The sequence below is a fragment of the Podarcis filfolensis genome, assembly GCF_964270895.1.
Source record: "Podarcis filfolensis genome assembly, chromosome: 9".
In the NCBI taxonomy this organism is placed as follows: Eukaryota; Metazoa; Chordata; class Lepidosauria; order Squamata; family Lacertidae; genus Podarcis; species Podarcis filfolensis.
Genome location: NC_139610.1, coordinates 21,122,007 through 21,134,541, shown reverse-complemented (window position 1 = coordinate 21,134,541; position 12,535 = coordinate 21,122,007). Strand labels below are relative to the sequence as shown.

General features: G+C 45.2%; 1 protein-coding gene across 38 annotated transcripts in view; it reads left to right on the top strand.

The window, feature by feature from the left end:
- The window catches only part of LIMCH1 (LIM and calponin homology domains 1), a 205,908-nt gene that overhangs the window by 69,853 nt on the left and 123,520 nt on the right, over positions 1-12,535 (top strand). For 35 of the 38 annotated variants that reach the window (XM_083630008.1, XM_083630007.1, XM_083629996.1 and 32 more), the window contains exon 2: positions 3,202-3,272. In XM_083630008.1, coding sequence (XP_083486134.1) covers positions 3,202-3,272 — 71 coding nt within the window. The remainder of the gene's footprint in view (positions 1-3,201; positions 3,273-12,535) is intronic. The other 3 variants (XM_083630012.1, XM_083630009.1, XM_083630018.1) reach the window with 1 other exon arrangement.

Here is a 12,535-nt window from a genome sequence, read left to right as displayed (position 1 = left end):
ACTGCCAATCCTCAAACATTCTCCACTCTTCCACTCAGTGGTGATGGTGGGAAGTACAGTGGTACCTCGGGTTAAGTACAGTCATACCTCAGGTTCAATGTGCTTCAGGTTGAGCGCTTTTGGGTTGCGCGCTCCGTGGCAGCCCAGATGTAACGGAGCGCGTTACTTCCGGGTTTCGCCACTCACGCAGACGCTCAAAATGACGTCACACACATGCGCGGAAGTGGCAAAACGCGACCCGCGCACGCGCAGATGCGCCGTCGCGTCTTATGTTCCATTCAGGATGCGAACGGGGCTCCAGAACGGATCCCGTTCACATCCCAAGGTACCACTGTACTTAATTCGTTCCGGAGGTCTGTTCTTAACCTGAAACTGTTCATAACCTGAAGCAACACTTTAGCTAATGGGGCCTCCTGCTGCCGCTGCGCTGCTGGAGCACGATTTCTGTTCTCATCCTGAAGCTAAGTTCTTAACCCGATGTACAATTTCTGGGTTAGCGGAGTCTGTAACCTGAAGCGTATGTAACCCAAGTTACCACTGTATGATGTCGAACTCAGGATGAAAGGGAGAAACGTGCTAAGAGGAAGGCATGCTTGGCAAACCCTCACCATGATCAACACCCGCCAGGAAACTTATGTCCCCACTGTGGAAGGTTGAGTGGATCCAGAATTGGCCTCCACAGTCACTTACGGACTCACTGTTAAGACCGTGTTCATGAAGACAATCTTACTTGGGTACGAGTGATCTCCAAAGAAGAAGAAGAAAGATGGGAAATGTAATTTTCCCATGGGATCCTCCATAGTTTCCCACTCTCTATCACTCTGTTAGCCAGCAAGAAAGGAACGCTTTCCCTTCCCCGTTAATACAGTTTTGGTGCTCCTTTGGTCATAAACAAAAGGGAAGCCCCCAGTGGCACAATGGGTCAGTTAGTGTGTCTGGCTGTTAACCAGCTGGTTGATGGTTTGAGCCCACCCAGGGATGGCTGTGGGCAGGATTCCTGCATTGCAAATTGCCTCCACCTCCACTCTTCCCTTTCATAGAATTATAGAGTTGGAAGGGACCTCGAGGGTCATCTAGGCCAGCCCCCTGCAATGCAGGAATCTCAGCATGCGTTGGTCTCCCATCCAATTTGAAACCATACCGGACCCTGCTTAGCTTTGCAAATGTGCTGGCAGTTTTATTGCTGCACCACTTGGGGAGATTGAGATGTACAGTAGAGTCAGGCAGCAGTGGCGGTGGGCTAAGGTTGGAAATTCTTTTCCCACTCAGGATTTTCTTATGAGCCAGAGAAGATGTTTGGGGTGTGTAAAACTCTGATTTTGAAGTGGGATTTCTTGATTTCAAGCCAGAATCTGAAGAGCTTCACTATCATGTCTACTTATCTCCCATTCATTCCGGCAGGTTTTATGCAGGCCATACTCTGCTCCTCTTTAGGCTGAAGTTCCTCACCCCGCATTCAACTGAGTTTAGTCTCTCCGTGCTCACATGTCTTTGTTTTCCTTGGTAAACACACATTTCATGTATGTCAACTAACAGCAATAGAATCATTCCACTGCCAAGACTGAACACAACTTCTTTAAAGAGGAAAATGTAACAAAGATGGTGAAATCATACCGTTTATTGTACGTGTGTAGATGACAAATTACATTGAGCTTTGGTTCTTTGATTTTAATCATGGTATCACATGAAAAGCAGCCTCTTCCTGTTTTTCTACGTTTTATAAATCTTATCAAAGGCTTGGCAAATAGCTCAGGCATCAGTAGAGAATGAGATATGCTTGTGAGGTTCTGTGTGCTCTTAAAGAGGCTGCAAAGGCAATGCTTGCTTCAGCTAGGAATTTGGGCAGAATTCCCGTTTCTGCCCCTGGTACTGCACTGCCCAAATGATTGAACCAATTCTCAGCTCTGCATCCTGCAGCTCTCCCCAAATTATCACCCTGTGTGTTAAGCATAGGAGGGATGGAGTACAAAGGTGCCGTAGGTGCCTCTGCAGTGTAGCATCATTTAAAGATGTTGTGTATGTGTGGAATGGATGCTTCCGCTCTCTGACCATTGGGAAAGTGGACCTGAATAACTTGTGGCTACCTCGATTCAAATAGATTTAGATTTGGGGTCATTTGCTTTGGAAAGGTTTCAGTTTGTGTCAGGGAATTTTCAGCAGCCCTAGAGCAGGAGTGGAGAACCTGTGACTCCCTGGAAGTTGCTGGAATCAAACTTCCATCATTCCCAACCAGCATTTCAAAGGATTGGGGATGATGAGAGTTTGGGCCCGTCCAAATGTTGCTGAACCACAGTTTCCTCACTCCTGGTATGAGAATGATGTAATTATCATTCTTATTTTACTTAGCTTTACTAAGCAAAGCTAAATATTGTACATGGAAATTGCCACATTTGCCCAGTTATTTATTTGTGCTTGGTGTCCATTCATTTTTACCAATGAACTTGTGAAATGGGAAAAAAATTATATGTGAAGCGTAAAGCATTGGAAAATTCTGAGGGGAAAAGTTCATTGATTCATACCCACGCTTTAACTACCTCTACAAAGTAAAATTTATTTTATATAGTTTTCTCAGAAATGGAACTTCCTGGTTTGTATTTTCCAATACTTTGTGTAACAACTGTATATGATTTATTTGGGCACAGATAGCCCTTTGAGTACTTATTCAAAGCAAAAATCCCCAAAAAAGTGGTGTGAACATGCTCTCAGTCCCTTTTGTAGACCTGGGATCTTCAACTGAAGGGCGGTATATACAAATTTAATTAACAACAACAACAACAAACATAGGAAAGAGCCTACCTACTTCATTAAATGTGTTAAAATGTATCATGAGTTGGTACTTCTCAGCAGATCAGTATTTTGGGGATTGTATATAATAATTATAAATTGCATGAATACAGCTTTTCAGTTTGTCTTTACCAAATGATGGAGTACTGCAAATTTGAATGAAGTGCTAGGTCAGTGTTTCCTAAAGTGATAAGGCTGTATCCAATTAATTCATATTCAGAGTAGTAGACCCACTGAAGTCTTACATGGGATACAGTGCATAAGCTGAAAATAAATTTCTAGGCTGTGACTAAGGCTGTTTCAGAAGTGCCAGAAAATATTGAGCTGGAGTGCTTTATGATGAAGTTTGTTTTTGTTCAGAAAACTGTCCCAAACCCTAAGATTTGATGGACTAATCCCCACCTCCTTCTTTTACAGCAAGTTACGGGGAGAACCTTTGGTGATAAAGATTTTCGGTCTGGATTAGAAAACGGTGTTCTGCTGTGTGAGTAAGTAAAACTGCACCTTGAACTATGAGTTATAAGTTCTTTTTGTGAAGTCCTCATAATAATACGTATAGCGTTCATGTTATCTGTCCTTTGGAGATAGATTTGAGGAAGATTCACACAACCATTTTTTGTTCGTTTGCTTCTTGTCGAGTTTGGTTTGTTGACCTGGCTTTGGGAATGTTTCGCCAGCTGCCTAGATGGCCCCCTCGGATGTGCTAAAAAGCACATTATGCTATGACTTCCTAGGAAGAAAAGTTACTTTCCCAGACATTGTAGTACAGACCTGCTGTTAGGAGTCATCCGACCTGAAGCCAAAGGAAACTTCTTGTGTGGAGCACCTCCAACTCAAACAAGTGTAGCCAAAGCAAACAATTGAGGCTCGTCATCAAATGTGTTGCATGCTTAGGAACTGGATGGTCATGGTGGGTTGTCCAAGCGTCCTCCAAAGTATACATGCACATCTGGTGGGAACGCTGCCATTCTTGATGTAATATACCTCTTTGTGGAATGGACGAGGGAGGCTCTCAAATATCAGCCAATATTATTTAACATGCAGGCTTCTGCTGTTGCCTAGCAAGCATTCTTCACAGCTCAAGAAATTGGCCTTAGTGTGACCAGATAGTCCACCAGGATGCTTTGCATCACCATTTCCAAAGTTCTGTCATATTTAACAGGGGCCGCCAGAAATAGATTACAGGATGGGGACTTGCAGGTAAAGGCTGACTCCGCTCTCAGGGGTCACATTGAGTTTTGTGGGGCAAAACCTATCTACATTATTCTGCAAGTCATTCATTTATTTAGATTAAAACTTTTTGTTAAAGTAAGTTGTACTCAGAGTAGTCTACTCTGAATATTCCTCACAAAAGGTATTACGTGTACTCTAAAATGTGCTTTGAAATTTATTTTCAATGAGAACTGCACCAGAACATTCGAGAAGTGCAATATCTTGTGCACAATTAAGTTCTAGTCTGCTCATTAGACTGGGACAGGCATAGGCAAACTCCGGCCCTCCAGATGTTTTGAGACTACAATTCCCATCATCCCTGACCACTGGTCCTGTTAGCTAGGGATGATGGGAATTGTAGTTCCAAAACATCTGGAGGGGCGGAGTTTGCCTATGCCTGGACTGGGAGATCAGAGCCGGCCCTACTGTTAGGCAAAGTGGGGAAACCATTACAGGAGGTAGCAGAAAGCACAGCCCCCTTGCTGTTTCTCCTAAGCCCCCTGGGCATTCCCTCTCTTTTCAAGGACAGAGCTATGTATGCCACATGGCATTTTCCATCCCACCCCCTTAGCTTGCTGTCTCGGGTGTTGTGGAAGATGCTACTCCATCACCACTAGTGAGTTAAGATTTAACTTCCAGTCTAGTTAATTTCTGTATGTGGAATGAGGACAGGGCCAAGCAGCTAAAGTAGCATATCTCTGACGCTACCTGCCCCTAACACGCAGTAAGTTCAATTGTGGGAGTGTAATGGCAGGGTGCTACTTCACAGGTCTGAGGGTAAAAGGTAAAGGACCCCTGGAGGGATGTGGGTGGTGCTGTGGTCTAAACCACTGAGCCTAGGGCTTGCCGATCGGAAGGTCGGCGGTTCGAATCCCTGCGACGGGGTGAGCTCCCATTGCTCTGTCCCAGCTCCTGCCAACCTAGCAGTTTGAAAGCACGCCAAAGTGCAAGTAGATAAATAGGTACCGCTCTGATGGGAAGGTAAACGGCGTTTCCATGCACTGGTTTCACCAGAAGCGGCTTAGTCATGCTGGCCACATGACCCAGAAAAACTGTCTGCGGACAAACGTCGGCTCCCTCAGCCAGTAAAGTGAGATGAGCGCCGCAACCCCAGAGTTCTTCGCGACTGGACTTAACTGTCAGGGGTCCTTTACCTTTACCTTTTAAAGGACCCCTGGATGGTTAAGTCCAGTCAAAGGCGACTATAGGGTTGCGGCGCTCATCTTGCTTTCAGGCCGAGGGAGCCTGTGTTTGTCCGCAGACGGCTTTCCATGTCATGTGGCCAGCATGGCTAAACCGCTTCTGGCACAACAGAACATTGTGACAGAAACCAGAGCACATGGAAATGCCGTTTACCTTCACGTCGCAGCGGTACCTATTTATCTACTTGCACTGTTGTGCTTTTGAATTGCTAAGTTGGCAGAAGCTGGGACAGAGCAATGGGAGCTCACCCTGTTGCGGGGATTCGAAGCGCTGACCTTCTGTTAGGCAAGCCCAAGAGGCTTAGTGGTTTAGACCACAGCACTACCCGTGTCCCTAGTACCTCACAGGACCTCCTCAAACCTAGTGGCAGGCCTACTTTTGAGGTAGATTAGGGTGGCTGAGAGTGACCTAAGGCCCATGGTCACCCAGTGAACTTCATAATTCTCTCACAGCTCTCTAACCTATCTCATAAAGTTGTTGTAAGGAAAAAGTCATGCATGCCACTTTGAGCACCTTGGAAGAAGGGTTGGATATAAAAGTCCATATGGATGTGTCCGTCACTGTACTTTGCCGTGTTACCAAATACGTACATGACGAACTGAAAGCTATATTAGAAAACTAGAGGTGTGGCTTGTCTTGCAGCTTTTATGTTTTCTCTGTCTCTAGTCGTACATTTCGTCCTTGGCTAATAGTGCCTTTGGTAGAAAAGTGCTTAATTAACAGGGAATTAAGTTACCGCTCAGCTCATGTTGCCCTATTAATCCCAGTCTAACCAATTTGTGGACCTTTAGTACAAAAGAAGAGGAAAAAAATGCCTTGCTTGCTTGCGAATACCCTTTGTCTGACCAATGAGGTTCACAGACCTGACTTACCCTGGTGGAGATTGTTCCGTTGCACTCTGGCGTGAGGGTGATCGCCTCTTGTGAATCCTGCTTGCCCGGGGTCTAGTGTTCCTCAGTCAGCCATCTGGCAACCTTGACAAGCAAACCCTATCATTTAAGTGCAGAGGTGGACAGAGAGCATCTTGGCAGTTGTGTTTGGTTGCCTTCCCCTTTCCCAGGGACATGTCTGAGAAGTGGTTTGACCATTGCATTGCTGAGGTAATTGGAGTCATGCAGGGTCAAACCTGTAAGAACCCCACCCTTTCCGTTCTGGAGCAGAAATGGGTGGGGCTGTGTGCACAATCAGTGGCATCTGTCTGACTTCAGTCACTTATCTTTCCTTCACAGTCAGGATGCGGGTGGCACTGTGGTCTAACCACTGAGCCTCTTGGGCTTGCCGATTGGAAGGTGGGCAGTTCAAGTCCGTGTGACGGGGTGAGCTCCCATTGCTCTGTCTCAGCTCCTGCCAACCTAGCAGTTCAAAAGCACACCAGTGCAAGTAGATAAATAGGTACCGCTGTGGTGGGAAGGTATATGGCATTTATGTGTGCTCTGCCACCTGTCACGGTGTTCTGTTGTGCCAGAAGCAGTTTAGCCATGCTGGCCACATGACCTGGAAAGCTGTCTGTGGACGAACGCCGGCTCACCCAGAAAAGCGGAGATGAGCGCCACATCCCATAGTTGCCTTTGACTGAACTGAACCGTCCGGGGGTCCTTTACCTTTACCTACCTTCATAGCATTAAAAGCAGCTTACCATTTTATACTTTGCTAGTTAGAAAATAGCAACATGTGCTTCACCCCAGTAAAAAATGGCGCATGTCTGGTTTTAAACTGGTTGATTTTCTCAGCAAAACTCGTGTGTGTGGCATCTAGGTATGGATAAATTCTCCCCTTCCATGTAAGGCTCATAGATTTCATATTCTTGAACCCTGAGGACAAAATGAGGGGCAGACTGAATCCTGTTGAGAAAGAACCTTCCAGAGGTTATGATGCTGGGGTGATTAAAGTATCCATACAGCTATTATGGGCATGTAAGAGATGTTCCTCCCTCCGTTGTATGATTGTGATAGTGTTACCAGAAAGGAAAGGCACATTTGCTGTCTCAAATGTAGGCCTCAAAAAAGTACGTCACTTGTAACCCCAAGTTCAAATGATCTATGACTTTAACAATTGCAGAGTAATTTATATTAAAACTATATTAACTTGTGCTTATTTTGTGGTTTGCTTCTCATTGATGTTCTCGTTTGTTTGTGTGATATATGCGCTTCCTGTTTCATTGTTAGAGGCTTTAAAAAATATATATACCCCCAATTAGACCCGATCGTGCTTTGTTTTCACTGCACTGAGAGATGGAAAGCGATGTCTTATTTGCAACTGGTGTGCATGAGGGAAATCTGGAGGGACCTGAAGAAAGATTAAAATGGAGAGTGGTATTTTGAAGCTCTTTTCCCTGCTGAAAGAAAGCCGGTTTGGGTTTGTGGGTGCTCAGACTAATTGAAGGCTGGCCAAAGTATATGCAGCCAGGTTTAATACACCTGCAACTTGCTTCTGTTGAAACTTTTCAGTGTAAGGGAAAGTATTACGTTCCATTCTATGGTCCAGATATCTCAGTACATAATACACGAGTCTCTCATCAAATCTGTCTTCAAGATATTCAACAAAAATATGTGTACATGGTGACTTGGAAAGGAATGTGCGTATTATAGTAACAGACTGGGTAAAAGGAAGTATGCCATAGATCTGAAAGTGTGAAAACCTTTTTTGAGTAGCCGTTCTTCTTTTTGGGTTTAAAGCAACACTTCTGTTTTTCATAACGTTACTCGTTTCAATTGCTAATGCAGCTGTGCTCAGGCGCTAAGCTCTTTCGTTTTTTTGAAGGAGTGATTTCATGGCTTCTGGCACAGTGGTTTGGATTGACTAATACTGCGTAAAGCAATTTTTTTGCAGGAGCTGTCTTTGTGTGCCAGAATAAGAGGCAATTCCCACTGAGTTCCTTTTTAGTTTTGCTTAAGTTAGTGGTTCTGTAGAACAGATTGCAGGCACCCAGAGCCTTGCTGGTTTTCTTCATGCTGCAGTTGAGCCAACACTTCTTTTCCTGTGTTTTCCTCAATCAATAGTGGCATGTATGAAGCCTAGTCTCCCCTTGCCCACTTCAACATTGCTGCGCAGAACACTGTGGATGGACATTTGGGAAAATGACTTCTCCACATCAAACTCTCTCCCAAACTTCAGTTTGTAGTTTCACTTACTTCATGTATTGGTGCCACACACGGTGCTCTTTCCTGCCCTTGGTCAACGTAACTGTTCTTCTTTCGCTTTTCTAAATTACAAGGAGCATAGAATAATATTGCTGTGATTGCATTAGTGTAATAACTGTATTGTTACAAAAGTCATGTGCCACACCCCCGCTCTCTGCAAAATTCCAGGCACTCACCCAGGGTCTGTGTTCCTGTGTAGAATTGAGACTGTCATAGATTTAAGAAATAGGTTTATTTACTTGTTTACACCTTCAGTCTGCATAGAGGGAATCTGGATTTTACAGCCTGGTCATTTCAAGAGGGGCTTGTCCCCCATAGCAGTGCAGCTCTAGAGTCTAAGGCAGGCATGGCCAAACTTGGCCCTCCAGCTGTTTTGGGACTACAGTTCTCATCATCCCTGACCACTGGTCCTATTAGCTAGGGATGATGGGAGTTGTAGTCCCGAAACAGCTGGAGGGCCAAGTTTGGCCATGCCTGGTAAGGCATCTCTCACAGCCAGCCTTCAGCCAGCCTTCCCAAGATGGACCCCAGTCTTTCTTCTCCCTTCTTCTTCCCAGAATGCCTTGCTCCAAAACACTCTTTTCCTGTCAACTCACACCCAGTTACTCTGGCAGCCTTCCAAACCCCCAGTCTCTGTTTACACCTCAGGGCAAAAGGGGGGTGGGGGGTAGGACAGCTGTCTTGCATTGCTAATGGCCCTCCGTGGCCCTGTATTGTTTCTTAATGGCCCTAGCTTGGCCAGGCTGTTCTGCATAGGCTATCTCAGGAGTTCCTCTGCAGCTTGTATTTCTCCTTTCGCATCACAGATAATCAAAATCCCACCATTTATTAATTTCTAGGGTTGGGGGGTTCCCCCTCCCAATCTATAACAATTTTGACTGTAATGTTGGATACTACTACTACTACTACTAATGATAATGATAAAGAAAAAGGCTAAGGAATATGCATTTCAAGTTGTGGGGAGGGGGAACTAGGTAGTATTGCCCCTCTCCATCTTTCTAGCTTTCCAGGTTCTATGGCTTTATTCCTCTCATTTCCCCAGATGTCAAAACATCACAGTGCATCCACTCTTGGCTCCCTGTGTAGTGGTTAAGAGCGGTGGACTCGTAATCTGGTGAACTGGGTTCGCGTCTCCGCTCCTCCACATGCAGCTGCTGGGTGAATTTGGGCTAGTCACACTTCTCTGAAGTCTCTCAGCCTCACTCACCTCACAGAGTGTTTGTTGTGGGGGAGGAAGGGAAAGGAGAATGTTAGCCGCTTTGAGACTCCTTCGGGTAGTGATAAAACGGGATATCAAATCCAAACTCCTCCTCCTCGTCGTCCCCTTCTTCTTCTTCTTCTTCTTCTTCTTCTTCTTCTTCTTCTTCTTCTTCTTCTTCAGAACCCACCTTGCTCCTTTCTGCAACAAGTATTCTGACCCTTTTACTTTACTGTCTCAGTAAACACCCCTTTGTCTGGGAAAGGTCTGGCCTGTTCGTTGTTGCTCCCTTCCATGTACATTACAAGCGCATGCCACTCTCTAGACTATAGTTCCGGAAGCGGCTTAGAGCAGGCTGATCTGTGCAGAAGACCATTCTGTAGTATTGTGGCAATCTAGTCTAACCACTGTTGTCAGTTTTGCCTGCCCAGCTGCTGCAGCTACGCGGACCGGACCTGCTGGTAAATGTTTGAACAGCTGTTTGCAATTGCAACCGTTTGTTTTAAAGCAGTAATTCTCTGTTAATACCGAGTAGTCTCTTTAAAAGGCGTTAAAGAAGTGATCAAAACACCCTTTTTAGCAACACCCTTTAAAAATGAGAATTCAGAGAGATTGGAATGAGCAGAAACAAATGGGCAATTTAAAGTCTTGCTTGAATTCCAAAAACCAGTAGGTAAAGCTGTACGTTTTAAAGAAAAGTATTCTATCTTCCTCTTCTCTGGGAAGAGACCTTCCCTGCAACAGTATCTTATGGCTTGTCCAGTGCAAAGGAAGTGATTATGACAGTGAGGGCTATGATACTTGTTTTTTAATGGATTTTATGAATCAGTGCGAATGGAGAGTGGAGGGGCTAGCTAATACCCAATGAGCAGGATAGACCAGTGGTTTGGTATCCTATCTTTCAAGTAATGCCAGAGATGATCAGTTCTATGTTTATGTTTCCATTGTGTCCTATCATTTTCCTCTTCAATGCTCCAAACGTCACTACAGGGCGGAAGATATTGCCACGGTTTATTCATTTGGGGTCATGTCAGTTGTGAGAGAAACTGGTTTATAGAACCAACTACAGTATCCAGAGTGGCATTTGCTTTCCAAGATGTGCTAAGTGTGCTTTTGGTGTGCTGATCACTTGGATGTAATAATTTTGCAAGTACTCCCAACTTTGAAAGGCTTTCCCGGTCATTCATGCGAGTTTTAAGTTTATCTGGTGGTAAAGTGTATATCCTCCACCAGAGCCAGGGCCTTCTCAGTGATGGCTCCGACCTGGTGGAATGCTCTGTCCCATGAGACCAGGGCCCTGCAGGATTTAACTTCCTTCCACAGGGCCTGTAAGACAGAGCTATTCTGCCTGGCTTTCAGCTTGAACTTAGCCTGATCTTTTATTCCCCTTCCTTCCCTCCCCCTCCCCTTTTTATAAAGCTTACCTGCTCTGGGATCCCACAGCTAATTCTCCCCTGGTCTCCTCGCTGGCCCAAATAGGACTAATTTAGCCAGCTAGCCCTGCTAGATCATCTAATGTTTATTGGATGGATTTCCCCCCTAAATTGATTTTTGAATTCTGAATTTATTGTTATTCACGTTTTATACTGTATTTTATGCTGTTTTTTTGTGGCATCAATTAAATGTTTTAAATTTGTTGTTAGCTGCCCTGAGCCCGGTTTTTGAACCGGGAAGGGCGGGGTATAAATAAAAAATTATTATTGTTATTATTATCGTACTTAATTGGTCACTGCCCAAGATTAACAATAGCACTGTGGTGTACTCATGCAGCTAGGGGAGTTTGTTGTTTTTGCTTTGTGAGTGCATAAACACACACACACACACACACACACACACACACACACACAATCAGGTATTTTGCCTTTATGGAATGAATGTGAGTGACCCATGCCACAATGTGACAAAAGGCTAGCGATTTCCTGTGGTTTACAGTGCTGTATAGTCTAATGCCAAACCATTATCGGCTTCTTGGATTTGGCTTGCGTCTAGCCTGGAGGGAGACGTCGAGTCTCATTAAGGACGGAGATCTAAGTTCAGGCAGGGACATGGGAGGCTGTTTTTGTATCAGGCCGGAGTCGCAACCTGCTATGTTTTTATTGTTCAAGATGTAATGAGGAACAAATATTATAGTTCGGTATGGGGTCCGTAACCAAAGCGACAAGTAGAAGGTAGTGCAACAAGTGAGAGCTATGCAAAGTTGCAGCCGGAATAACCTTCTACATAATATAGCTAGAGGAAAGGAATAACTTTTGTCTAAAGCTGGGATCCCATAAGGACTCGGACATGCCTACTGGAATGTGTGACTCCTCCCGCGCCCAACACACTTTGAATGGCAGACCCCTCTGCTTTTGAAATTCTGGTCAGTTTCAGAAGTCACCACACTGCCCCAAAAGCCGCAAGGGAACTTCTGTTGTGCATTTTTATGCACAACAGGCCTAAGTAAAGGTAAAGGACCCCTGGACGGTTAAGTCCAGTCAAAGGCGACTATGGGGTTGCGGCACTCATCTCGCTTTCAGATTGAGGGAGTTGGCGTTTGTCCACAGACAGCTTTCCGGGTCATGTGGCCAGCATGACTAAACCACTTCTGGTGCAACGGGACACCGTGACGAGTGCCAGAGTGCACAGAAACGCCGTTTACCTTCCCAACACAGCGGTACCTATTTATCTACTTGCACCAGTGTGCTTTTGAACTGCTAGGTTGGCAGGAGCTGGGACAGAGCAACGGGAGCTCACCCCATCACGGGGATTTGAACCGCCGACCTTCTGATCGGCAAGCCCAAGAGGCTTCAGTCATGTCATGCTCCTCTCCCCACTGCTCTTGACAAGCCCAAGAGGCTCAGTGGTTGAGATCACAGCGCCACATGTGTCACAACAGGCCTAAGTCGGAAATCTCATGCACGTGTACATGGGAGAAAGAATATTTGAACCCAGTTGTACTGCTTTCTTTACCCCACCCCCCATAAAAATCCTACAGAGAAAGAACTTACCTTTTGTCAAG